The sequence below is a fragment of the Arachis hypogaea genome, chromosome 17 (assembly GCF_003086295.3).
Source record: "Arachis hypogaea cultivar Tifrunner chromosome 17, arahy.Tifrunner.gnm2.J5K5, whole genome shotgun sequence".
NCBI classification, from domain to species: Eukaryota; Viridiplantae; Streptophyta; class Magnoliopsida; order Fabales; family Fabaceae; genus Arachis; species Arachis hypogaea.
The window spans coordinates 10,361,708-10,389,648 of NC_092052.1; the positions used below are offsets into that span (position 1 = coordinate 10,361,708).

Genomic DNA, 27,941 nt, shown 5'->3' on the forward strand with positions numbered 1-27,941 from the left:
TAGAATTCCTTGCTTCTTAACATAACAAATAAGATAAGCAAGCCTCTGTAAGAAGCTAATGTAGCTATTGCATCTAGGAAAGTACAATCACATAACATCAAAATAATTTGGAAGCAGAGAAGATGAGAGAAAAGCAGTGAAAGCAAAGAGTTTCTACTTTCTACAATGTCTTCAAGAGATAACGAGTTTACAGCCATTGTTGAGCACAACATGTTGGAGGCTGTCTCTCAATTTAGAATGTGGTTGAATAACATGGACTTTTTGTAAAGTAACCAAGGACCATAGTTCTTGAGGAAGCTGCTTCAAATAGCAGTCTATGATCAAATGTTGTAGAAGCTTTTCTCCAAGGCTGGAATCGCTTTTCCCTTGATGGTAGTTGGAAGCTTTGCGAGGAATTTGGTGTTGCGTCTTTGGATTCGCCTGCTTGGTCGAATGTGATTAGGGATGAGAAGTGTGGAAAGGTTATAGGAGACGTTACACAAGTGTTTGTGAGCACCGCGGTTGCAATTTTTTTTCAATAGAACAATGGATGTTAAAACATCCATGAGATATTTGCTGGAATGACCAATCCAAAACACCAGGAACAAGATGCGACATGCGAGTGCCACTGCAGCCTTCTCCAGCGACAACAATAAAGGCAGCAATGGCAGAGCAGGTTGGCAAGCACTCTCTGAACTCTCTCTCCCTAATTGATGATTTTTTTTTTTTTCAAAAGAAAATCCGAATGTTTTTTATTGTTATTGTGGTTGAATTTTGAAGAATTTAATGTTGGATTTAAAAGAAAAAAAAAAAAGGGACATTTCAAAGGTGGTGGTGACCATGCAAAAGAAGCCAATAACGTGAAAATATTTCTATCATTCCAAAAGAGATTAGAACAGATTTTGATTTTAAGACTAAACCATAAAAACCAAAATCACACTTACTCCTTGTTTTAAATTAGACGAATAAGAAGTTTGTTTTACTTTAAGCAGTGTCTATTAGAAAGGAAAATTTGTATGGATTACTTCTTTATTGTGTAACAAGAAACAACAAACTTCACATTTTGACTCATTTATTATATCTAAAAAACAATATACTTTTATCCATGCCCCTCAAATAGATATATCCCATCTCGATCGAACTTACACAATCCTACTAGTTTCTTTAAAAAAGAGAAAATAGAAACATGAAGAATACATGTAGGAAAAAAAGACCAGAAACCAGAGAAGCCATCACCAAAATCCAAAGCCTCACAATTTCAAACAACCAACACAAGCATAATCCTGCATAAAATACTTAATACAAAGTATTTTTCAGATTGTTACCACCAAACATATGATTCCTAAACTTGAAAGAAAAACATCACATTAAGTATTCTCCAAAGTCATTATCCTAATATATCTTTCAGACTTTTCTAGGGACTAGGCATCCTGAGTATCTCCCCCTGTACATCCAATTCATTGTCCTAATTCATCCTACAATTTCAAGAATAAAAATTAGGCAACGAAATAAAAATCATAACAAGAGACACATAATTTACTAAATTTATGTGACATACATAACAATTGGCCCAGATAAGGTTAGAAAGAGCTTCTTAGTAACATTTTAGTGTCATTTTTGGAGAGTTCCAAAGAGATTGAGAAACAATAAATATAAAATTTAAAAGAACAGAAAAAGACAAACAATAAAAAGTAGTTGTTGCTTACCTTTGGTTGTCTCCATGGGGAGATTGATACATGCCACTAAAATGAATTGGATGAAGAAGATATCCATCATTATGAATAGCCTTTACTCTCTCTGCTTCTTTGTCCTTTAATTCTTTTTCTTTCTTCCAGAATTCATCAGAATTCTTCAGACCACAAATCTCACAGCTCTCTAACAAAAATCAAGTAAAAATTATTTAAATAATTTAAACAAAAGACAACCTCTCTCTTTCTCTCTCTCTCTCTCTCTCTCTCTATATATATATATATATATATATATACATTCACATGAGAATACCTGAGTCATCAACAGAATCATTATAAAAGCCACAAAAAGGTACATGAATGCCTCCCTTCTGAAACATTTCATGAACCCGGGCATAGAAAACTTTGGGCTCAACTGACGGAGTGTTTTTAGGCACCGTCTCCCAAAAGAGGTGACGAAGAAAACCAAGGTGCATACCAAAGCACATTGTTCTGGTTTTACCCATACTAACCAAACTTGAAATCTTATACTCCTCTTCCTGAAAAAGCAAATATCAACAGAAATTTGTTTTTCAAATAAAAATAAATATACTTTGAGAAAATAAATAAGTTACTTAACCTCATTATCTATGCTTTTGTTGTAATGATCCATTGCTAATACATGATAAGGATGCGTCTGTTTTAACTCTAATTGAATCTCGGCTCTATAGTACAAAACAATTGCAGGAAAAGAAAGTATAAGAAAACAAATTGACTAATTAATATTAATGTATTTAAATAAAATAACTTGTCATGATGCACTCACTCCGTTGGCACACGTAAATTAGTAGGAGCTTTCAGCCTACGCGAGTAAAGGGGGGCATCTTTGTCATATAGTGAATTATTGATAACGGGGAGCTTCATAAGTTCCTCCATATTAATCCAACCATCAAAAGTCTTTCTGCTTTAAACAAAAGAGTATGAGATGTTCCCAACTAAACATAAAAACAAAAGTCCAAATTAAAAAGGGCTTACTCTGGTTTTGGATCCATGATAAAATTTTATGACTTGGAACCTGAAAACAATTACTACTTTAGAAAGTCTGAAAATATACAACAACCTTGCAATAAGATATACATTCATAATAACAAATTAAAACTTGAGAACTGATATTAATAAAAGCTTCAAACATTGCAATGAATCTAATGTAAACAAATAATTCAGGAATACATGGTTAATAGGTCAAAATAAACTCAAACTATATTTCTTTAAATATTCATCGAAAGATTTATAATACAACACATTTTTTTTTGTCTAGTACCAAAACCAAAGAAAGAAAATATAAATAATGTGATGTTTTCAAAAAAATTAACACCAAACCTTTAATTCTTTGGTAAACACAGATGCACAGGATCAATATATTTTATTATTGTTGTTGAAAAGCAAAATGACTAGGTCAACATAAATGGAACAAATCATAAACATAAAATAGTGCATCATATGTTCCAGTGTAAAAACATACTCTGTACCAGAGTGCCAACAGAATCCCCTTCTCCATGCTACATACTGAATTATCATAGAATTTCTAAATAGCAAATATCCCTTGCAAATAAAATACTACAACCTCTTCCAAACTTTTTCCATCCCATAGGATTAAGTGACTATTCCCAAACCCGCTCCCCATTATCTTGATCAATGTAGCATGAAAATAACATTCAGAATCACATGGATCAATTCATTTGATATATATCGATAAATTCATTTGCACAAACCACTAACTCCAACTATAACAAGGCGTTCTTTTTCCTCCCCTATCATTCGTGGATAGATTTTGCCAATAAATAGGCAACACAATTTGAGTATTTGACAACTACATCTTAGCAACACACCACAAGTATCATGAACCAAACCCTAGAAATGAAGTAACACAATAAAATCACAAAATAAAAAATTAGAATATACAGAATAACAATCTATAAAAATATACAGAACAATTAAAATACACAGATAACAATCAATCAAAATAATAATTAGGGTTTGAATAGAACAATAATTAATTTGAAATCAAATTGCAATCAATTAAAATAGCAATCTAATTAGGGTATAAACAGAACAATAATTAGGTTTAAATTTTAATTACTTCGAGGCGCAGCGACGATGGCGAGACGGAATCTGCTGGAGGCGACTATGGGAGAAGAGCGAGTCGAAAGCTTGGTTTGGTAAAATTTTTTAAAGAGATATTTGTGTTATTTAAAAGTTTAATTTTTTATTTTTGGTAAATAAAAAAGATCATAGTCTTATATTTGTAGTTTTTAAAAAATTTGGTACTTTTAAAAGTATCTGAGAATCTGAGATAGAATTTTTTAAAATTGATTTGTACTTTTTAAAATTTAAAAATCTAATATAAATTCATGTTAACTAATTTTTAAATTTAATGCTTATATTTATATCTATTATAATATTTTTAAATTTTAAAAGCTATTCTACTAAATGTAATTGTTGTTACTTGTGTTTATTGAAAACTATTTTTAATTTAAATTATCAAACATAAATGCTACAATTTTTAAAAAGTTATCTTTTAAAAATTAGTTTTTATAAACTACTTTTGAAAAGTAAAAACTTTACTAAAGTAAGCCAAAGTAGAGACTGTGAGAAATGTGGAACGGGTGCTATTTAATTTAAGAGTACCTAGATCAGTTTTCAAATATTTTAAAAGCGGATATTTTAGTATTCAACAAAAATTAATACACAAATTAATTTTAAAATTTTATTCTGACAAATCAATTCTTAATTTATTTTTCAGTAAAATAATTACTCAAATTAGCCTCCAAAATTTTTTTTGTATAAATTTAACCATTATGTGTTTTAAAAATATTGGTTAAGTATATCATAAAAAAAGTTTTTAAACTTTTAATATATTCAATGCATTAAATTATATCAAAAACATTAAAATATTTTTTTTTATGATATACTTAACCAATACCCTTATAGCATAGCAAAACCTTTTTTTTTAGATTTTATTATTTTGTTTATTCTTATAATTTTATCGAATTTCAATTAAATCTCAATTTTTTTTTCAGTTAAATTTTTATATTAGATTAAATTTTATAATTAAATCCTTATTAAAAGTAAATATTAAAAAAATTTATAAAATTTAAATTTACTCGTACTCTCTGTCTAGGGGTAGATGTGAGTCAAGCCAGCTCATGAGTAGAACTCGACTTTTTAATAGCTCGATAAGCTAAACTCGTGAGCTGGTGAGCCGAGCTTGAGCTTGGAATTGAGCTCATAAATTAAATGAGCCGAACTCAGTTCGTTAACTCGTGAGCTGACTTGATTATATATATAATATTAAAAATATAGATTAAATGCATATAAGATATGCGTATTAATAATTATATATATATATATATATATATAATTTTACATATATATTAATATTAATGCTCTTAATTATTTAAAATTTTATAGTTATTTTTTATATATAATTTTAATATAAGACATAAATAAAAAATTTATAACTGATAGATAGACAATATATAAAATTTATCTTTTTTTTAATTTTTTAATATATATAAGTTATAATTTATTGATATAAAATTATAGATTATGTTCCTATTATTTGAGTCAACTCGTGAGCTTTCGTTGAGCTAAGCTTGAACTTATGAAATAGGCACGATTATTAATGAGTCGAGCCGTAAACCAAGCTTAATTTTCGTGAATCGAGTTTGAACTTGGTCTAACTCGACTCAACTCAACTCACTTTCAACCCTAACTCTGTCTCTAAAAAAGCAGAGAAACCATAGTAGTTTCTTTCTACTTCAAACAAATAGAAACTACACGTTACTCCCTATTTCTCTATTTTCTATGAACCTCAAACACCAATCTCCAAAACCACTTTCCTCTGTTCAATTTATTGTTCTGTTCTTGTATGATATATGCCTTTATCTTGGCTTGTGGATCAATGTCATTGTCGGTGAGATGATTGTTGTCATCATAATCGTTACAAGAACCATAATTGAAAGTACTTCATCTCCCAACACCTACACACATCATGAATTAAATCAATAATAATAATTAAGTTAAGAGAAAATTTGGTAAATTAACCGCTTCTTAAATACAGTGTCGACAACCTTTTCTCTCATAGCGACGGCCTTCTCTCTCATGCAGACCACTGCTTCGCTGCCGCTGCAATGCGCCACCATTCCTGCCGAACAGACTTTCGCATCGCTGCCTCCATGGTGCGCCATCGTTCTCTCTGAATTTCTTGCGCGAGTTGTGCGTGTGGTTCGTAAGCAGTGCACCACCGTTCTTGTCGTACAGACTGCCGTCTTGCCACTACCACATTGCATTGCGTAAAACACCATTCGCATCGCTGATGCAAGGACAAGAAACATCCATTCTATAATGAAAGAAACGTCTAATCTCATATGAAGCCGTCTACTAATTTTTTGAACCCCGAAACAGAGATGAAACATCCAGTAAATTGAAGAAGAAACATCCACTAACCTTTGGAGGATGGGACGTGGCTCAATGGCACGATGGAAGAGGAGGCGGAGGCAAGGCACGATGGAGGAGGAGGAAGAGATGCAGCGCCATGGCTTCATGGCGGAGACGGTCGAGACGCAATGCGACAGAAGAGGCAGACGGCGCGGCACGATGACGTGGTGGCAACGGAATGGAAGGTTGTGCAACGCGGCAGAGGAGGCATACGACTCGGTGTGATTTCTTGACCGTGGTGGACGGCATCCTCGCAGCGGAAGCAACATGACGCGATGGGCTAGTACATGGCAGCACTGGAGGAGGCGACGGCGGCACGAACATGGTCTGTGACAAAGGTTGATGGCGTGGATGATGGCATGCAGAGTAAGAGATTGAGGTGGCTGTATGTTGTTTTTGAAACTACGGTTAAAAGGAGTATAAATGGAAGCTTTTTTTTTTTTTTTTGCTTTGGGTCCAGTCTAACAGGAATTGGCAGGAGTTGGTTGTTAATTACCTAGCGGAATTAGTAAGTTAATAACATGCATCGTATAAATATACTTTTTTGTTCCCAGCCAACATTGAGCACAATAATTTCAATGAAGCCTTCAGTATTCCTAAGCAGACAAAAAATGACACCTTCCCTGACAGGTATTTGAAATAGGAGGGAAACAACAAGAGTGCCAAAGACCTTGCCAATACAAGTAAAGTGAATCATCGAGATCACAAATTTCCATCTAGCCGCTCCCTTGATCAAGGTGAGATTAGTCTTGAGGACCCTGATTGCAAAGAAGAGGTAGCAGAAAAACAGAAACAAAGTCCTCAAGCTTCTCAATGATAGCAGCAGCAAGTAGTCCATTTGAAATAAGCAAACCATAGACAAATGCACTAAACACAATATGTGTCCCAAGTGCATAAGTGATAAAAGCTGGGATCATGACACTAGTAAGTACAATGCATCTTTGTGTTTCGTTGAAGGGTTGTCTCTATGTGATTTTGTGTATCACCCTCCACCACCTCGCTCTTTCGCGACCTCCACCCCTTTCTTTCTCCCTGCAATGTAATCTCTCTTTCACAATCTTTCTCTCGTTCTATCCTTTTTTCTTCTATCGTTTTAGGTCTCCTATATCCGTGGCAGTAGTGGTGACAGAAAACAATCGGAGCTATAAAGACTTTGCACCTACCACTAGCAAGTCCATCCACGCTGCGCTCAAGAGTTTCTTCATCAGCATCATCGCCCTTCCTCTCTTTTTACTTCTCCCCTACATGGTACCGTCTTATTTTCTTTTTTCTTTCTTCTTCCTTCTCTTCTCATTCCTTCCGTGAATGTGAGAGAATATTTGTGTTCTTTTTTAATTTAGGAAAGAGTTATGATAGGTAACTAATGGCTTTTTTGAATAACATGAACAACAGGCTCTAAAATTTGTCTAATTCAAGTAAAATACACTATATTCATTTATTCACCTAAATCTTAATATTTGAATAACCATCCGCACATTTAATGAATTGAACATCCAATATATTTATTGTTTATATTGTTTAATATTTTCATTGTCTACCTATACTTTTTCAAAAAAAAATAAGAGGTGTTGTTCTTTAGATTTTTCTATTATATATATATTATATTCATTTTATTTAATAAAATATTTTGTTCACACTAATATTTTTGTTATAAATTTATAATAAAAATTTAATTATAAAATCTAATATTATATAAAAATTTAATTTAAAAAATATAAAAATTTAATTAAAAATTCAATAAAATTATAAAAACAATAACAGATAGAATAATTAAATATTTTTTTATTACTTAATTACAGTAGTCGATAAGGTAGGAGCAGGGACAACCACTTTAATTCTTTAAAGACTCAAACGTTGTCGTTTTCCATTGGCTCATTCTGAAATCTGAATCGGCGAAGCGTCCTATTCCTTATTGTTAATTTTCTTACTACTTACTATACTTGTTTTTGTCCATTTATAATCAATCTTCTACGCGCTTCTCTCCTCACGCTCTCTCCAAGCGCGTCCCCTTCACTCTTCTTCTGTATTCAATAATTAACACCATTCTTTAAGTACTTCCATAGTTCGATTCAGTATTTTCCTTTTCAAATTAACGTGTAGTTTTTCTATTTTATTCAATTTTATTTAAGAATCTTGCTAAAATGTGTTTTAAGTACCGATTTTAAGAATATTATTAAAAATTATTGATAAGATATTATTTTTTATATTTTCTAATATATTAAATATATACAAATTAGTTTTTATTATTATACTTGTTAGAAACAAGAGACTAAACTAGAAAAAGGATTTGTATATTATTGAGTGTGTTCAAGTTATTTATTCAAGTTGTCTAGAATAATATAATATAAAAGGGTATTTATAGGTACTAAGAGAATCGTAATAATAAAGACGTAATCTCCTATAATAAATATTCAGATATACTAAATAATACTAATTGATCCTATTCGGTAGGTCGGTTACCGGACGTTTCGGGTTGAAATCCTCGGAGATGGTAGGGGCTCGTCAGGTCGTGGACTACCGGCCAAGGGTGTGCGAGGTCCCGAGTACTTCGTGAAAAAAGGGGGTGCCACCTGCAAAGACACTCCGACGCTCTTGTAGTAATGTGCAGGCGAAAAGGAGCGATGTGATATGTTACGTACCTTGGGGGAAGAGTAAATCTTCCCCTTATATACTGTCAGTGGTGGGCCCAATGAGGGTGGGCCCACGTTATTGGGGACGTTATCTCACAGCCATGCGTGAACTGTCCGGGACACGTGTCCGGGTTGGTCGCGGGGCGCGTGTCCGGGTTGGATGGCGCTCGGGTCGGGCCGAACCGTAGGGGGTTTGGGCCAGGCCGTAACAGTGCCCCCACGCGCCAATGATAGTCGTGGGAGCTATCAGCAGCGTGTTGCTTCTCGCTTCGTTCATACTCGTTAGGTCGGCCGCTCGTGGAAGGGACATGCCTCTGCGCGCATGTCTCTTGGTTGCTGAAGTAACCGTTCAACGCTTCGTTCTTTGCGCTGAGCATTAAATGCTCATAATGGGGTGCAAAAACCCTGCGTGTAAGTACTATTTTGCCCCTAAGTCTTTCGCGCTTCCTGGGTGGCAGTTTTAAATAGTTTACCTTCCACTTTTTCCTCATTTTGCGCTCTTGTTTCTTCCATTTCCTTGCTATCTCCTTCCTCTTCCCTTGGGAATTCTAGAGTGTTGTTGCGATTTTCTTCGAACATCTTTCTCTCGTTCTTCCAGCTTCAACGAATTCAGGTAATCCTCTGCCTCCTCTCTTTTCTGCTCTGTTTATTGTGTGTTTGTTGTATCTGCTTAGTGTCCTTGCTGTTTTGTTTGGAATTTGTTGTTATGTGGCCTTTCGATGCTAGGTAGATATGTTAGGGGAGGGGTACCATTCCAGGGTAGGTTTTTAGGTGACTTGTGGGATAGATGTAGCTTTGGCCATGCTTGATCTTAACTGTTGAGTAGGGTAAACATGGTTTCTGGGTTTTATCCGGGCTCCCGACCTCATAGACTAATGGAGCGGTACCCCCACTATAGGTATGCCTCGCGTCGTCGCCTGGACTTCTACCTCTGGCGCAAACTACGACCCTACGCATGGGTGACCTCAGACGTAAAGGACTCGCCTAACCAGATGGATCTGGAAGAGTTGACGGAGTTCCGGCAAGCCGAGTACTTATGTGGGGGGACAAACGAGGAGACCAACTACGAGACCTTCGTTCTTGCCCCCGACGAGCGGTTGTACGAGATCAACCTCCGTTCTCCCCGGGTCGCTGACTGGATCTGGTTTTACAAGGCCATGTTCACCCAGGTCGGCGTTCGCCTACCCTTCTCTGACTTTCAGATGTCGCTCCTCAACCGGATATCCGTGTCGCCGTCGCAGCTCCATCCGAACAGCTGGGCTTCTATCCGCTGTTTTGAGCTGGTTTGTGAATATCTCAAGCTGCCGGCGTCAGTGGATGTCTTCCTCTTTTTCTTCAATCTCACCAACCCCTCCAAACAAGGGAAGGCGAGAAAAGGTTTCCTTTCTTTCCGGTCTGCCCAAGGTCGGAGGATATTTGGTCTGTTTGAGGACTCTTACCATGGGTTCAAAGATAAATTCTTCAAAGTTCGCCCTGCTAAAGGTCGCCATCCCTTTTGGTTATCGTTAGAGGGGGAGCGCCTCATCCCAACTTATTGGAGTTTTGGGGCGGGGTCTAATTCTTTTATTAAGGTGACGTATAAAGGGATGTCCCCTGTAGATAAGAAAATAGCGGATGTGTTGTTTGCCCTTTTTGGAAAGAACTCCGTGAACCCTCATCTCCTCATGGGTGAACGGGAGGCCGCCAGGAGCTATATCCGTGAGTCGTTTTGTTTTGTGCTTGTACTGTTTGTCATTGCTTGTTTTACTTGATCTGACGACTGATGTGTTTGTCTATTTGCTGCAGTGGAGATGTCTGCCTCAGTAACGTGGCTTGAAATTTTGATGAAGACCTTCTTCGAGGACAGTAACGAAGAGAAGGCCGAAGAGGAGGATGCCGGGAAGTTGGGGGGCCCTTCCGAGGAGAAGGAGCATCAGGCTATGCCCTCTCCCCAGGATACCGGTATGTCGGAGAAGAACTCGGCAGGGGCGCAGGCTTCCCCCATTCCCGATGAGGTGGTCGTTGGTGGGCATTCGTCCTCTACCCATCAGGAAGATGATGACGTGGAACTTATCCACACCCCTAAGAAGCGGAGGGCGTCTGCCAGCCCGGAAGGGACTCTCACCATTATGGAAAGAAATTTTGATGCTACAAAGTTTATTGACTCCCAGCTGACCCCTGGGACGGAGGAGCATTTTCACGGAACCGACCTGGCTGGACAGGCGAGATGGATGTACCGGACTTTGCTCCGGGGGGCCGTGATAGCTCGAAAGGCTGAGTTCGAGTTGTCGGGAATGCAGGCTCTTCGGAGGAAACTCGAATCCTCAGGCAAGGCAAACAATGACTTCAAGGTGCAAGTCGAGCTGCTCCAGAGTCAGTTGTCCGAGATGGGGGAGAAGCTCAAAGCTTCTGAGGAGAAGGCATCATCTGCCGTGGAGAAATTGAAGGCTTCCGACGAGACGGTGGCCCGCTTAGCCGAGCGGGAGATGACCCTGGAGAGCCAGCTGAATGCCGCTCAGGGTCGGGTGGCGGTCTTGGAGAAGGAGCATGACCAAGCCGTTTCGTTGGCTAAAGCCGCTAAAGCCGAGGTCGATGAGCTCAGGAAGAAGCTTAAAGCGACCAAGGAGCAAGGGAAGAATGTGATCTCCATGACTGAGGACGCTCTGAAGGCCCAGGTGAAGATCATGGCTCCCGACTTCGACACATCGGCTATTGGGGTCTTCAAAATGATCCAGGACGGCAAGATTGTTGACATGCCTAGAAAGTGATCTCTTGTAACTTTGGTTTGGTGTGGATTTGTTGAACATTTCGTTGTGAGTTTATTACTTTTATGCTTAACTGGTCGCTTGGTCGACTTACCATTATTATTGTTTATCTTGCTTGGCGTTTAATTTTCGTTACCGTCTTTTCGGGGCGGGCTTATTGTTTGTGCCCGTTTTGCCATTTGCGTTGGTAATCCGATTAGAACTGTTGTGGTTTTATTTATGAAGCCGCTCGATATGGCTGTGGTTCCGTTGGCTTTCCGGGGTGATCAGTCCTGGGTTGCCGTTTACGAATACGATCTCGTGAGGTACACGTTGGAAGATAATAGATGGAAGAATTTGGACAAGTAAGAATTAGTCGTTAGCTAGACAAGTTTATGAACACAATAGGCATTTGATAAAAGTGAATAATTAGGAATTAACATTTGATCAAGGCGAAACTCTACCCAGCTTAATAGGCCGCTTGGTCGGTGAGCCCAAGTTACGAATAGAATCTCCTCAGGTTACCTGCATTCCATGTTCTCGGGATCTCCCTGCCGTCGAGTCTCTCCAGCTTGTAGGCGCCTTTACCGAGCACTTCTTTGATTCTGTAGGGACCTTCCCAATTTGTCGCCAGTTTTCCTTCTCCTGGGGTCGGTAAACCGACGTCGTTGCGTCATAGGACGAGGTCTCTTTCCCCAAAATCCCTCCTGAGGACTTTAGTGTTGTAGCGCAGAGCTATTCTTTGTTTTAATGCTGTTTCTGACAAGTGGGTCATCTCTCTGGTCTCTTCCACCAGGTCCTTTTCCATCGCTTCGTCTACTCCTGCGAGAAGTAACCGTGGACTCGGTTCTCCAATTTCCACGGGTATCACTGCGTCGACCCCATACGTTAGGCAGAAGGGGGTTTCCCCGGTGGAGCTTTGCTCGGTTGTCCGGTAGGACCAGAGGACCGAAGCGAGCTCGTCGGCCCATGCGCCTTTCTTGTTCTCTAAGCGTTTCTTGAGGCCTAGTAGGATGACTTTGTTTGCGGACTCCACTTGTCCGTTTGTCTGGGGATGTTCTACTGAGGAAAACTTTTGTTTTATGCCCAGGCCGGTGAGAAATTCCGTGAACTTCTTATCAGTGAACTGCGTCCCATTGTCCGAAATGACGACCTCCGGGATACCGAAATGGGTTATTACTTGTCTCCACATGAACTTCTTGCAATTGGATGAGGATAAGCTGGCTAGTGGTTCCGCCTCTATCCATTTGGTGTAGTAGTTGATGGCGACTATGAGATATTTAACTTGTCCTGGGCCAACTGGGAAAGGTCCTAGGAGGTCGACTCCCCATTGAGCGAAAGGTCGTGTAGACGTCAATAAACTCAGCTCGGAAGCCGGCGCTTTGTGGAAGTTGGCGTTTTCTTGACACTTTACGCATTTCTTGACAAATTCTTTGGAGTCTCTCATTATCGATGGCCAGTAATATCCAGCTCGGATGAGCTTCCTTGCTAGGGCTTTGCCCCCGATGTGGTGGCCGCAGCATCCCTCGTGGACTTCTCTAAGTACATAGTCCGTCTGGTCGGGATGTAAGCACTTCAATAGGGGTTGGCTGAGCCCCTTTCTGAACAGTTGCCCTTGTATGATTGCGTATATGGCTGCCTCCCTTCTCAACGTTTTGGTTGCTTTCTCATCGTCAGGTAACTTGCCGTGTTCCAGGAAGTTTGTGATGGGGTCCAACCAGGAGGGGCTTGACTCCGTCAAATGGAGGGCAACCGTTGGTTCCTTCACCATACCCTGGATGAGAGACCGGTTTCCCGTTCCTGGCTTCGTGCTCGCTAATTTGGACAGGAGGTCTGCCCGTGTGTTCCTTTCTCTTGGGACGTGTTGGACCGTGACCTCTTGGAACTGCCTTGTCAATTCTCTAACCTTTTCCAAATATTTTTGTAGGAGGGGGTCCCTGGCTTGATAGCTTCCGTTTACTTGCGAGGTGACGACTTGTGAGTCGCTGCATACTTCCAGACTTGTTGCCCCGACTTCCCGAGCTAGTGTTAGTCCACCTAAGAGGGCTTCATATTCCGCTTGATTGTTCGACACGGGGAATTCGAACTTGGTCGATTGCTCGTAAATGACTCCCGCCGGACTCTCTAAGATGACCCCGGCCCCCCCGGACGTTTGGTTGGAGGCACCGTCTATGTGGAGCCTCCACCGTGTGCCCGTTTCCTCGGGGGGATTACCCGTTACCTCCACCAAGAAATCTGCCATCGCCTACTCCTTGATCGCATGTCGGGGCTCATATTGCAGGTCATATTGGGAGAGCTCGATGACCCAAGTCATCATCCTCCCAGCCAAATCAGGTTTTTGGAGTACTTGGCGAATTGCCTGGTCCGTCCTCACGACTACACGGTGTCCCTGGAAGTATTGCCTCAACCTTCGGGAGGAGGTCAGGAGTGTGAGCACCAGTTTTTCCAATTTGCTGTACCTCATCTCTGCTCCTTGTAGAGCCCTGCTCACGAAGTAAATCGGTTGCTGAGATTTCCCTTCTTCTCGTACGAGCACTGCTGCAAGCGCTTCCTCTGTTACTGCTAAGTAGAGGTAGAGTGGTTCTCCAGCCTTGGGTTTCCCGAGTACCAGGGGTGTCGCCAGGATTGCCTTGAAGTGGTTGAATGCTTCCTCACACGTTGGGGTCCATTCAAATGCTATCCCCTTTTTCATCAGGCTAAAGAAGGGTAAGGCTTTTGCTGTCGATGCGCCGAGGAAGCGGGATAATGTCGTCAGCCTTCCCGCCAAACGTTGGACGTCTTTGATACAACTTGGGCTCTTCATCTGAAGAATCGCTTGACACTTCTCTGGGTTGGCTTCTACTCCCCTTTGGGTGATCATGAATCCCAAGAACTTCCCGACCTCCATGGCAAAGGTGCATTTGAGCGGGTTGAGCCTCATGCCGTGTTGTCGGAGGGTCGCGAACACGCCCCCCAGGTCGCCTAGGAGATCGTCGGGCCGTGTGGTTTTCGCAAGGATGTCGTCCACGTAGACTTTTACTGTCTTGCCTATGAGCTCACTGAATATCTTGTTCATCAGTCTCTGGTATGTGGCGCCGGCATTTTTCAAACCAAATGGCATCACCTTGTAGCAATAGATCCCTCCTGTCGTTATGAACGCTGTTTTGTTCTCGTCGGGTCGGTGCATCGGTATCTGATTGTACCCGGAGTAGGCGTCCATGAAGCTCAGATAATGGTACCCCGCCGCCGCATCGACGAGTGCGTCAATGTTGGGGAGGGGGTAGCAGTCTTTAGGACATGCCTTGTTGGGTCGGAATAGTCTACACACATTCTCTACTTCCCGTTGTGCTTTTTTACCAAGACCACGTTCGACAGCCACATCGAGTAATCCAGCTCTCGGATGAACCCTGCTTCAAGGAGGCTAGCCGTCTGCCTGGCCACCTCTTCTGCCCTTTCCTGTGACATCTTCCTCCTCCTCTGGGCCACTGGTTTAGCTTCCGGCTTGACGGCCAGATGATGTGACATGAGTTGGGGATCTATCCCTGGCATGTCGGCTGGCGTCCACGCGAAGAGGTCGGCATTGGCTCTGATCATTTCTATCAAAGGTTCCTTTAATTCATGGGGGAGGTTTCTGTTTATGAACGTGAACCTCTCCTCCCCGTCACCGACCCTAAATTTTTCCAAGTCCCCCTCTGGCTCAGGCCTGGGCTTGTCATCTATTCTGGCATCCAGGTCGGCAAGGAAGACCCTGGATGCTTCTTTGGACTTTTTCCTGAGAGAAAGGCTGGCGTGGTCGCAAACGACCGCCGTTTCCAAGTCTCCTCTGATGGATCCTACGGATCCGTCATCAGTAACAAACTTCATTACGAGCAGCCTCGTACTAATCGCTGCCCCAAGGTCGTTGATAGTTTTTCTCCCCAGGATGATATTGTAAGCTGTGGAATCTCGTAAGACAACAAAATCGGCCATTACCGTCCTTCGCCTCTGTCCTTGTCCCAGGGAGGTCGGGAGTGAGATGATCCCATCTGGCTTGATGAAGTGGTCACCCAACCCTACCACACCGTGCTGGTGGGTCGCGAGATCGGCATCGCGCAGCCCCAAGGCATCAAAAACGTTGCGAAACATGATGTTCGAGTCCGCCCCTGTGTCTACCAGGATCCTTTTGACGAGGCCGGTTCCGACTCTGGCCATGATAACCATGGGGGACTCTCCGGTACCTCGTCGAACCATTGGTCCTCAGGGCCGAAGGAGATGGATGGGAGTCCCCGGGAACTTCTAGCGGACGAGGAGGAGACCGCCAGGATCTTGGCGTCTTTCTTCTGTGCCGATTTTGACCTCGGGGCGGAATTCCTTGCTGTTACTACATTCACCACCGTGAGACCGTGGTCGTCCCCCTCTGGTTCTTGACGTCGTCTTGTCGCCCGGGACCTGTCCTCGCCTTCGTGATCCCGATTCCGTCTCCTCGGCTCCCTTATGAGGTGGGAGAAGTCGGCAAGCTTTCCGTCCCTGATTGCTTGCTCCAGGGCGTCTTTCAGGTCGAAGCAGTCTTGGGTCTTGTGCCCGTATCCCTTGTGATATTCGCAGTAAAGGCTTTTGTTTCCCCCCGTCCTGTCCTTCAGATGACTAAACTAAAGAAAGGATTTGTATATTATTGAGTGTGTTCAAGTTGTCTATTCAAGTTGTCTAGAATGATACAATATGAAAGGGTATTTATAGGTACTAAGAGAATCGTAATAATAAAGACGTAATCTCCTATAATAAATATTCAGATATACTAAATAATACTAATTGATCCTAATTATATTCTAACAATACTGTTAAAATATAATTTTAAAATTTAAAATAATTAAATTCTTTATTTAATCATCTACGTATATACTAAAAATTAACAGTTTAACACCAAATCAGTGGCCTCTCACTTCCGCTTCTATGGTCTTGATCTGTCCTAAAACAACCTTTCCGACGGACTTCCGGCGACAGTCAACCAATTTCACCTTTTCACTTTCTATCTCGAGGAGAACCGTTTCTCTGGCTACATTCTTGGCGTCAACCTCCCAAACCTGCAAGACTTCAACCGTTCAACGTCTCCAGGAATCTGCTCTCCTGCGAGATACCGAAGTCGCTCTCGGCTTTCTCCCTGTATCCTTGTTCGGGTAAAACCCTTCTTTCTAGGGAGGCCCGATTCAAAACTGCACCTAACACTTTGTTTGAATGTTGCAAAAAAAAAAAAAATGAAAGAAAAAAAAATAAGAGGAAAGAAAATGGAAGAAAAAGTTGAGTTATTTGTATGTTATTTGGATGAATAGAAAATAGATGGAAAGAAAATAGAGAGAAAATTTTCTTTGTTTGGATGAAAAGAAAAGTGAGAAGAAAGAAAATCATAATAGTATAAAATTACGTTAATACCCTTATTATCAAATAAAGTATAAATATTTTTATTTATTCATGTTTTATTATATTTCATAAATATTATAAAATATTATAATTTTATATATTTAATTTAAATTATTTATCTAATATATATAATGTTTAAATATAAATTTTTATTATAATAATATATTAAAACTAAATTTATATTAACATTTATCAATAATAATTTAACTAAGGGTAGTATTGGAAATACAAAATTATAACACTTTTCTTCTTGTTTTCATGCTTGTGATGGGAAGAAATTTTTTTTAGTGGACCCACACAAAAATTTTCTTTCCTTCTTATTTTCTTTGATAACCAAACAAAGAAAAATATCATTTTCCATCCATTTTCTTTCCATTCATTTTCTTTCCGTTTATTTTCCATCAAACCAAACATAGTGTAAGTATTGGATGACCCTACAAAACCCGATCCGAGGGCGCCATTGCATCCCCAGTGGTGCCACGTGGCGGCGCCACAACAACAATGTCATCTTCTCCGAGTTCAATGCCAGCAAACAACGGTCAAGTGTTCATTTTTCCATTTTTCTCCTCTTTTAATTCCAGAAAAAATCTTTATTTTCGCCAAGGAGATGACAATCCATGTCTTCCTCTCTTTCTCCGCCGAAATTTGTGGCTTCCAAGATTCAACGTTTAATTCTACTACCAATTTCACGCTTCTTTTGCTCTTCAAGCTGCGACCATCATGAACTCTACTTCTGCGTTGCGTTTTTGCTTGTGGAATCATCATAAGGGAAAATTCACGAAACTGCAACCTGTACAAAAGATTGATGACTTAATTTGATGTGATTTTATTTGTTTTTGTTGTGTTGATGAATTTTCATTCTTAATACATTTGATTAGATTTTTTGAAATAGTTTTGGGATTTTTTATTTGATGCGGAAGAACAGATAGTATGAAGAAAAATTAATGACAAATGCAGCTTTGGGTAAATATGTAAATTCATATTTCATTAACGTTTTTTTTCTACTTAACGTTAATAGAGATTTAACTAGAAAAAATTAGATGGTACAAGGACTTAATTAAAAAAAATAAAAATTTAATTAAAAATTTGATATAATTATAGAGATCGACAGAATAATTAAATCTATATTTTATTTAAAAAGATATTGATAGAGACATACGGAATATTTTTCTTTTTATAATTTAAAGATTCCTCATGTTCTTTTACCCCTTGGCATGGCACTTTTTGCTATAGATTTCTTGGTAAAAGTAACTTTCGAGTTAATAGAAAAGAAACAATATGAGTAAAAGCCTTGAGCTAATGGAGTTTATAATTAGTGATTTATGATTAGCTAATGAAATAAGTTAATGATCAAATTAGTCTTTAAAATTATTCTTATAGTTTAAATCAGTTTTTAAAGTTTTAATTTATTCAATTTAATTTTAAAATTAATATTCACCAATCATGTTAATCCTTCAACTATTTTATTAGGAATTAAGGCCGTGAAAGCAGCGCAAAAACCTAACAAAATGGATACAAAAATTTTTTTTACGTAGTTTAGCTTAAAATTTAATAGTCGATGTCACAGATAAAACAACAATCAAATATTTCACTATAAAATATAACAAAGATACATAATTGGTGATAATTCTACCTATTTCAAATATTTTTAATATCTCAAAATACTTATTAATATTAAAAATTTGAGATTATATTACACATTCAAATATTTTTTTCATCCAAATTTTATTTAAATAAGTCTAATATCAACAAAAATCACTCTCATTAAGTGATTTATCTTCTTCTCCTCTCTGCGCTTCTTTTTCTTTTTTTTTTTTCCTTTCAAATATATGCATACGTCATTTTCTTCTTCTTTCAAATTCATGTATACCTCATCCTCCTCCTCATTCTTTTTCGCGCATGCAAATTCTTCTTCTGTTACTCATTCTCTTCTTCTTCTCCTCTTTCGTTATCGTCATCACTAACAACACCAACATTTTGTTAAGGATTGTTTTTTCAATTGAATTGAATTGAATGGACGCAGGTATTATGAATCTGAATTGAATTGATAATCTCTAGATTGTAGATAGAGGTGTTTCGAATTTGATTTTATATAATGGATATGTTTCGTTCATTCAGTACTATATAATTGTTTTATCATGAGTACGTATTCGGTTCATTATGCAAAAATTTTTTGAATTTGATTTTATATAATGGATTATGTTTCGTTCATTCAATACTATACAATTATTTCATCGTGAATATGTGTTCGGTTCATTATGCAGAAAGCTGTTTGAATTTGATTTTATATAATGGATTATGTTTCATTCATTTAGTACTATACAATTATTTCACAGTACGTGTTCGATTCATTATGCAAAAAACTGTTTGAATTTGAATTTATATAAGGTTTAATTACTCTGATCTGTTGGTTCCTATAGTTTCACCAAATTTTTAATTAGATTCTTATACTTTTTTACCTTTCAATTAGATCCCTACATTGCTTTAATTTTGTAATTAAGTCATTCTTAGTATAAAAAATAGAGGAATGCTAGGGGCTAGTAATTTTGGTGTTTTGTAACCATCAATTGACCATCAATAGTGTTTTTAATGGTGTGAGATTACATCTAATGGTAGAAGATCACTCACTTTTGTTTTGATGGTTAAGTGTTGGCCAAAAAACACAAAAGTTGCTGGCCCCTAGACTTTTCCTTAAAAAATATTAGAGTTAACTGAATATTTCTTCGCAAATTAAATGTATTTATAATTAAAAACTTAATTAAATCTTTGATCGCATATACTTTGGTAAAAATATTATGTTAATTTTAACATTTTTAATATGAAAAGAACATAATTGCAAAATTAAAAGCAGTGTAAGGATTTAATTGAAAGGAAAAAAAGTATAGGGACCTAATTAAAAATTTGGTGAAACTATAGCGACTAATAGAGTAATTAAACATTTATATAATGGATAATGTTCTATTCATTTAGTACTATACAATTGTTTTACCATAATAACATGTTCGGTTCATTTCTGTTTTGCACAATTCAAAACTCTTTCTCCTCACCTTCTACTGTTTTTTCACCAGAGAGGAGAAGGAAAAGACAAAAAAATACAGCAAAAACAACAAAAGAATAATGATAAGGAGAAAACACGTAAAGAAAAATGAATGCGAAAAAGAAAGAGGAGAATGAGGAGGAAGAAGAACGCGAAGAAGAAAACGAAGAAGAAGAAGCTCCGTACGTAAACGAGCATGAGAAGAAGAAGAAGTGCGGAAAAAGAAGAAATTTAGAGAGAAGAGAAGAAGCCTGAGAAAAGAAAAAAACAAAAAAAACGTGTGACCTAAAATTATTTGAATAAATTTGAATGAGAAAATTGGTTGAATATAAAAAATATCTCTTAAAATAATTAATATATATAAACTCTATCTTCACAAATAACATCGTGTATATATTTATATATATATGAGAGAGAGAGATTTCTAACACGAAGACACTCCTAGTCTTGTGTTTTCGATGCCCTAATTAGAGCTTTAAAATGCCCTATAAATAGTAGAAGTAAATGCATATCAGCCACATAATTATTTAACAATTGTGGCATGCATTATTAAAGAGCTCCATTAGCTATGATGTTTTCGGTGAAGATAAATTAACAAATAGATAATAAAACAAAGTCAACATAACAAGTCTTCACTTGGCTTTTTTTTTTCTTTTTTTAAATTAGAACAAAATAATAATACTAAAAGTGAAAAAATACAAAATAAATTTTTAAAGTAGTTTTTAAGATTCATAGTTTTTATTATTTTAGTTTCACAAATTTAAAATTTATTATATTAGTCTATAAAATCTAATTTTAAGTATTATATTAATTATTAGACTCTTTCTAATATTAAATCGGCGAACAAAGTATTAAACATATTTTAGTTTATTACATAGACACAGAATTAAACAGTATGGTTTCATTGGGTATTTAAACAAGACAAAAACAAAAGGATAAAAAAGAGTTTATATGATATACAAATTATTTTATCTTTTTTTATTTTTTAAAATGAACTCGTTTTTATCTTACTTAAATACAAAAAAAAAAAAGATTATTTAATCATATATCTAACATAGCAAATTAAAATCAGCCGAACACTCTATTCGTTGACTTAGTTTTAGACACTATATTGATTTTTTGATTTTTTTCGACACTAAATCAGTAAATAAAGTGTTCAGCTGATTCTAATATATTTTGTTAGACTCCAAATTTTGAATAAAATGTCACCAAAACTAAGATATTGAAGATCAATATAATAAATTTTAAATTAAAAAAAATTAAAATAATAAAAATTGTAACTCTCAAAAATCACCGTAGAAATTTAGTCATAATATGAGGTGATAATAATACTATGTAACATAACACAATTTGTTCTAGTAGTGTAACATGAATTATCTAATATTAAGAACCAAATAGAAACCTAAAGGTCATCTCTTCTCCCTGATGACCAAGTTGAAGGGAAGAGACTCGGTGAGCCTTTTTTAGAGAAAAAAAAAATTCATCTATAATTTAATAGTTTGCTCATATTAAAAATAAAAAGTTACTACAAAAAGAAAAAACAAAAAAAAAAATTTAGTTTATATGAACTAATACTTTTTCTCTAAATTTTGAAAAAAAAATCTCTAATTTTTTAATTCATAGATAAATAAATTCATGTTTAATTAAAAGTACAAAAATATTTTTTTATTTTATAAGATGCGAAATATTTAAATTTTTCTGTTTAAAATATATAAAGACAAATAAATTTTTTAAAAAAATTTAAATATCTTATATTTTAGAATATAAAAAATGTTTTTTGTATTTTTAATTAATTAATAACTTATTTATCTTAAAATTAAAAAATGAGAAATTTAGTTATCATTTCCTCCTAAATATTTTTATATTGTGGTTTGGTTATATTCTATTTCTACCACATTAATCACTAACTCGTTATAAGTAACTTTCTTGTTTATTATTTAATTTAAACAAGAATTTTGATATGAATATTTATTAAAAATTAATTTTAATAAACAGACAATATATAATTTACAAAATTATTTAATTATATCTATTGTTTATTATTAACCATTAACGTAATAAAATAATTATTTTTACTAGTATGTGAGTACATAATTAAATTAAATTACCAATATATCAAAAATTCAAAATCAAATTCATATTTAACCTAAGAATATAAATCTTTTGTTTATTATTATAATTAAAGACTTTAGATTTTTTTTTAATAAACACCCAATCCAGTTTTTATCTATTTTTTTTCGAAGGATATGACAATTTTTGTCTAAAATAAAAAGGTATTTTGACCTCTAACCAAATTATTTTGGAAAAATACAACATTTTTATTAAAAAATTCGTTAAATAATAATATAAATTAATTTTATGAGAGATTTTATTTGTAATTTGTAGAATTTTAAATTTTTCACAAACTATTAATGAATTTATCTTTAAAAAATTTTTTGACTAGTAATAATTAAATGGAGAAAAATATTGCCGAAAATGATGTCATACGAAAAAAAATGAATTACAATACGAAAATCTTTTTAAAAGAAAAAATAGTGTCCACAAAAAATGAGAGAAGAAAATAGTGACGTTGATGATTGTTAATGTTAACAATAGTAAAAAAAATAATGATGATATCAAGATATGATTGTATAATTAAAATAATAAAAATAGAATTATAATGATGATAATAAGAACAATTCAATTAGATATCTTTTAAATTAGTCCTTTATTCAATTTTTTTTATTACATTAATTTAAAAAAATTAAAACAAACACATCAAAATAGATTTATCATTTTTTTTAATTTAAATACAAATTTACAAAAACAGATTAACTAAAATTTAAATTCAAATTTTAAATAAGAAAGATGGTAATAGTGGTAACCATAATTAGTCTTATTTAAAAAAAAAAACTTTTTAAAGGTTTAAAACCCACAAATCATAAATAAAAGCTTTACGATACTAATTTTTGTTATACAATTTTTTTTAATTAAAATACAATATTAATCTAAAATAATTTTATTAGAAGTCAAAATATCTCTTTATTTTAGATAAAAATTGGCTTGTTTTTTAAAAAAATGGCAATTGAATGTCATATATATATATATATTTTTTTTTTGACTAATTCAAAATTTCATTATTTCAATTTTCAAATTTCAAACCGAATCTTCTACGATTAAAAGAGAATTATTACCGTACCTTGTATGCAAATGAAAGGATTCGATCGAATTACCAAATGAATGAACTACTTTAAATAGCAGCAGTAAGACGTAAACATTTCTCTCAAACGCGCCACCACTGCGCGTAGGGGAAAGAAAACCCAATGCAGCCTCCTTTTAATCGCTCTTTCTCTTTCTCTCTCTAGACCTCGTCGAAAGCACCACCATGACCACATCTCCCTGAAAACAAAGAACACAACTTCACACACAAAAACCAACGTCACAAAATCCATATATAAACAGAAAGAAAAGAAATAACAGATAAGCATTAATCTAAGCACCAGATTGAAACGACTCGGTCGTAGTAGTTGTGGTTATGGGAGAGTTGACTCAGGCGGCGGAAGTGTTCTCGGCGGCGCCTCAGCACCGGACTCAGCAAGTGTGGAGAGCGCTGCTGAGCTGGCTGGCCTTCTTCTTTCAGATCTTCTTTCAGATTATCAGAACCCTCGGTCACTACCCTCTCCTCTCTCTCTCTTCTTCCAACAATAACAACACCACTTCCTTTAAGCCTCTTCCTTCTGTTGAGCTTCATGACCATGACGAACAAGAACAGCAACTTGCCTCAGCCGCACTTGATATCACTGCCGCCTCCGTTGATTACTCCCCTTCCGATCGCCTCCAAAGATTCACGGTATCTTCATCGAACTTCGATTTTTATTTTTTGTTATTGTTCATTTTTTGAATTTTGACTTTGTTCGTTAGGTTTCAACTCAATGATACGATGTCTACTCGTTTGCTGCATAAATAAGTGGAAACCGGATTTTTGAAGGAGTTAATTTCTGTTATGTAGAATAAACTGCTCGAAATGCTTGTTTTCCTTTGAGAATTTTAGGTTATTTGTTTATTTCAAAGTTTTGTTTTAAAGTTTGAGTAGTTTGTGAGGGTCTGAATCGATGGAGAACAAGTTAAGGTGTGATGATCTGAGGATAAATTTGTCTCTGAGGGAATATGGTTGAGAAAAATGGAAAGAAAGATAGCTTGAGTTGCACTTTGGTTGGTGCTGTTGGAATTGCAAGGGTTATTGGAATACTTGCTGGATGCAGATGATGACTTCTTAGCTGTGTGTATATTACATGAGTGATTCTGTGGTCAAAGTGCAGCAGAAAGAATATTTGTGCGTTTCATATGAATATCATGTGCTTTGACTTTTTGGTTTGTTGTTCAAGCTTGATGTGCTTGACTCCTTGTGGAAGGAGAATCTGATACCACACGCAAGAAGAGCATCCATGTTTAATGATTTCCCATTTTTCTCGGTTGCTGCTAAGATTACTTGCATTCTTTGTGTTCTTTTGCCTGTTGTCTGGTCTTTGCACTGTTTTCTGTCCCCTGCTTTCTAGTTTAGTTTTGAAACAAATATCTGGAAGTTCTGGTTTCAATTTACCACAGATAAGGTGATTGGCATGGTTGTGTTGAGTGTTGATTGCTGCAACATGTGAAATTGTCAGTTTCTGTCATCTTACAAGGGTTTTGGAAGCATCTGAGATGAGAAAACAAAATATGGAAGCTGTTTTTAGATGCCCTTTCTTGTTTGATGGCATTTCAGGCATGACTAGAGGAGCTAATTGTTTATCACTGACTATATGGGAAGGAGGTCACTTGTCCTACTACCATGTTCCCATTCATGCCCCACCAATAAAAATTGGAGGTGTCTATTTAAATTTTTCATTTATTATTAATTTGGTGATTTTCTATGTTTCTTTTTAACTAGTGTCCAATTTTTATTGATGGGGACATGAATGGAAACATGGTAGGGGGCCGGATGTAAGGTGTGGATGTCCTGGCTTCTGTTGCTTTGTCTTAGATTGAGTGAATGTTGTCACAACATATGAATTTTGCCTTGAAGCTAAAATTCTATCATGCTATGTATTATAGCAGAGGCATGTTACCCTTTGCATGTACTTGCAAATACCAAAATACTGGTAGAGAGCACATATATAGGACACTAATATGTGGTTGAAGTCCTAGAAATAACTTTCGAGTATGAGGTGCAGAGTTTTTTATTTTCAACATCTAATGAATAAATTTTATGTTTTGAATTCGTTAATAGAAGTGGAAAACAGGCCAGAAGGAAAGGTGTTACATATATAGGACACTAATCTTTCTGCTGTTCTCTCTTACTACTTCCTCCCCGCCCCCAAATTCTAATGGTCCAATTTTATGATAAACATTCTGTTATTGCACGTGCAATTGTAGGTAGTGCTCGACTTGGATGAAACATTGGTATGTGCATATGAAACATCAAGTTTGCCAGCTGCACTGCGTTCTCAAGCAATCGATGCTGGTTTGAATTGGTTTGAGCTGGAATGTGTATCATCAGACAAGGTATGGTCATTTTAGAACTTGTATCCCAATTGTTAATCCACAGCAAGAAAATATTAAATACTTGCTTGGGCATGTTGGATTTCAAGGAGGGAGAAGGGAAACCAAAAATCAATTGCGTTACAGTCTTCGAACGCCCTGGGTTAAAAGAATTTTTATGTCAACTTAGTGAATTTGCTGACTTGGTGCTGTTTACTGCTGGTCTTGAAGGTTTGCCCCAAAATATTAAGCTGCGCTCATTTATCTTATCTTTTTGGGAATCATTTTTAACCTTCTCAGGTCTATATGCCTTTAAATTTCACAGGTTATGCTAGACCTCTTGTTGACAAAATAGACTTGGAAAATCGGTTTAGTTTACGACTTTATCGGCCTTCAACAATTAGCACGTAAGTGCTCTGTCTTGTATCCAGGCACCTATATTTGATTTGTTATTATAATCCATTTAATCTTAATTTATGATGCTATAGTGTCAATGTTTTTTTTCTGGTTTGATCCTATGTGTTCATGTTCCATTCTGTCTTCTTTATAAGTTGGAGTGGAGATCACCGACTCTTGGCAATACTGATAAAACATCCTCGTGGTCACTGATATTTGGTGCACTCATATAATACCTTTTTTTTTTTCAATTTGATGAGTATAACTACATATGTTCTGTATAGTTAAATGGATAATGCTTTGGTGCCATTTATAGAAAAGCTTTATATAAATTTTATTCTCTTTTATTCACACATTTACTAGTGAATTAATGTTTTTGAAATTACTTTGACATCTATACTCTTTGTGTTAATATTTATGATGTTTACTTTGTTGACCAAAATATTTTCAAGTCTTTAGGATTGGTGATTTGTTTGGTATGTGTAATGTTGCCTATACCTATTTTTCAAAGCTGTAATGGATAAATATTTTTTTGCTTGGATAAAAATATGTATTGGATAAAGTTGTAAGGGCTGGCTTTTGAAATTGTTATCATTTTTAGTTTAGTGGGATTGTTATTACCATGAACTTAAGAGCTCTATTCAGACCCCTAGCTGACCCAACCACTGAATTATGCTCAGGAGTCTTGTCAACTTCACTTGATTTTATGAATTGTGGCTAAGTAAAATTGACTAGTATTTCAAGCTCTGTTGTCTGAACCTGATACTAATGTAACTTTATGCACTCTTCACTTGCATTTTTGTCAAGTCTCAACTCGTTTTCATACAGCACGGTAACATTCATCGTTAAATTTACTTCAGGGAATACCGGGAACATGTCAAGGATCTTACGTGCATATCAAAGGATCTAAGCCAGATTGTTATTGTAGACAACAATCCCTTCAGCTTTTTATTGCAACCAGTGAATGGTATTCCATGCATTCCATTTTCTGCAGGACAACCACATGACACACAGGTGCAAAGATCTTTGCTATTTAACATTAAAATTTAAAATCCTCAAAGCCAAAATATAATAACTTAAAAAATCTCCCATATCAAATTGTTATGATTTACTCACTATCCCATCTGCATTTGGCATGTTTATCAGCTACTAGATGTCATTCTTCCACTTCTAAAGCAACTTTCTGAGCAGACAGATGTAAGACCTTTGCTCTATGAGAAGTTCCACATGACTGATTGGTTCCAGAAGCAGGGGATTCCAGCTACCTGTTGGACTTTGTAGGACTATATTATTTACCATCAAGCTACTTTTTTCTCCTTTTGCCTCTTTCTTTTTTAATGTGAAATGCTTAGTTATATTGCTGGAAAAGCAGCCAGTCATTGGAAGTAATAGTATTTTTGTATAGCATCAATTTGTTTCTGGTGCATCCAGAGGTTTCAAATGCTGCTTCTTGAAAGTACACCATTTATGTATGTAGTAGATTGCTAAAATTCTAATTATTGTTTATAGGCTTGCAATTTGTTGGAAAAGTATCTCCTTATTCTCTTGTAAAATTATCCTATCAATAATTATTAGCCGTTCCCACTGATTTTGTTTAGTCAGGATCAAATGCTTTATTGAGTTTGACAATAGGAAATGCAAATTACTTGTACAAGAAGACACAGCATGTTACTTGTTAGTATTGAACTTTCTAAACTAATGATCTTTGATCAATCAGCATAAATAATTAAATATGATCCCTGCAGGTAATTTTAGGTTGGTAATTATTTTATTTTATCTTATTTGTGATTAACTAGCTTTGTAATATTAAGCTGCTCAAAATACTATGGCATAAATGGGAGATTTTATTTTATTTAGGGTACATTTTTGGTTGGGGCCATAAAAGGTGAAATTTTCGTAAATGAACACCAAGCATATTTTTACACATGAAATTTATTTTTATCCCCTACCAAACATACCCTAATTATTCTGTTAGTTCCTTAAATGTTGAAAGGTATGTGGCCCTTAAATTTTGACTACTCTAATTTGATTTCACACCGTACTTAGTTATGTACAAAAATATACCTAATCTTTTGAATAGATGCAACCCCAGAAAGTTTTCAAACTAGGACATTAAATATCAGTCACGTCATCTTCTAAG

The 27,941-nt window shown here is 36.2% G+C and overlaps 3 protein-coding genes across 4 annotated transcripts; 1 reads left to right on the forward strand and 2 right to left on the reverse strand.

Annotated features, from left to right (window-relative positions):
* Positions 1-1,179: 1,179 nt before the first annotated feature.
* Positions 1,180-3,919, reverse strand: LOC112766127 (uncharacterized). Of its 2 annotated transcripts, none has more exons than XM_025811999.3 (7): positions 3,787-3,919; positions 2,682-2,721; positions 2,473-2,607; positions 2,287-2,371; positions 1,981-2,206; positions 1,686-1,854; positions 1,180-1,454 (listed from the first exon to the last, which is right to left on the reverse strand). In XM_025811999.3, exons 2-7 carry the CDS (start codon positions 2,696-2,698, stop codon positions 1,445-1,447), a joined length of 642 nt encoding a protein of 213 aa, XP_025667784.1. In that variant the 5' UTR covers positions 2,699-2,721; positions 3,787-3,919; the 3' UTR covers positions 1,180-1,444. The 2 variants fall into 2 exon arrangements, with proteins under 2 accessions (XP_025667784.1, XP_025667785.1); XM_025812000.3 differs by lacking the exon at positions 3,787-3,919 and adding an exon at positions 3,169-3,247.
* Positions 3,920-12,172: 8,253 nt separating this feature from the next.
* Positions 12,173-13,741, reverse strand: LOC112762764 (uncharacterized). The gene is made up of 2 exons (XM_025808607.1): positions 13,046-13,741; positions 12,173-12,907 (listed from the first exon to the last, which is right to left on the reverse strand). The coding sequence occupies exons 1-2, from the start codon at positions 13,739-13,741 to the stop codon at positions 12,173-12,175; spliced, it is 1,431 nt and encodes a 476-aa protein (XP_025664392.1).
* Positions 13,742-23,092: 9,351 nt separating this feature from the next.
* Positions 23,093-27,389, forward strand: LOC112764678 (uncharacterized). Its single transcript, XM_025810393.3, has 6 exons — positions 23,093-23,738; positions 25,301-25,429; positions 25,516-25,636; positions 25,731-25,812; positions 26,662-26,815; positions 26,948-27,389. Exons 1-6 carry the CDS (start codon positions 23,424-23,426, stop codon positions 27,080-27,082), a joined length of 936 nt encoding a protein of 311 aa, XP_025666178.1. The 5' UTR covers positions 23,093-23,423; the 3' UTR covers positions 27,083-27,389.
* The last annotated feature ends 552 nt before the right edge of the window (positions 27,390-27,941 follow it).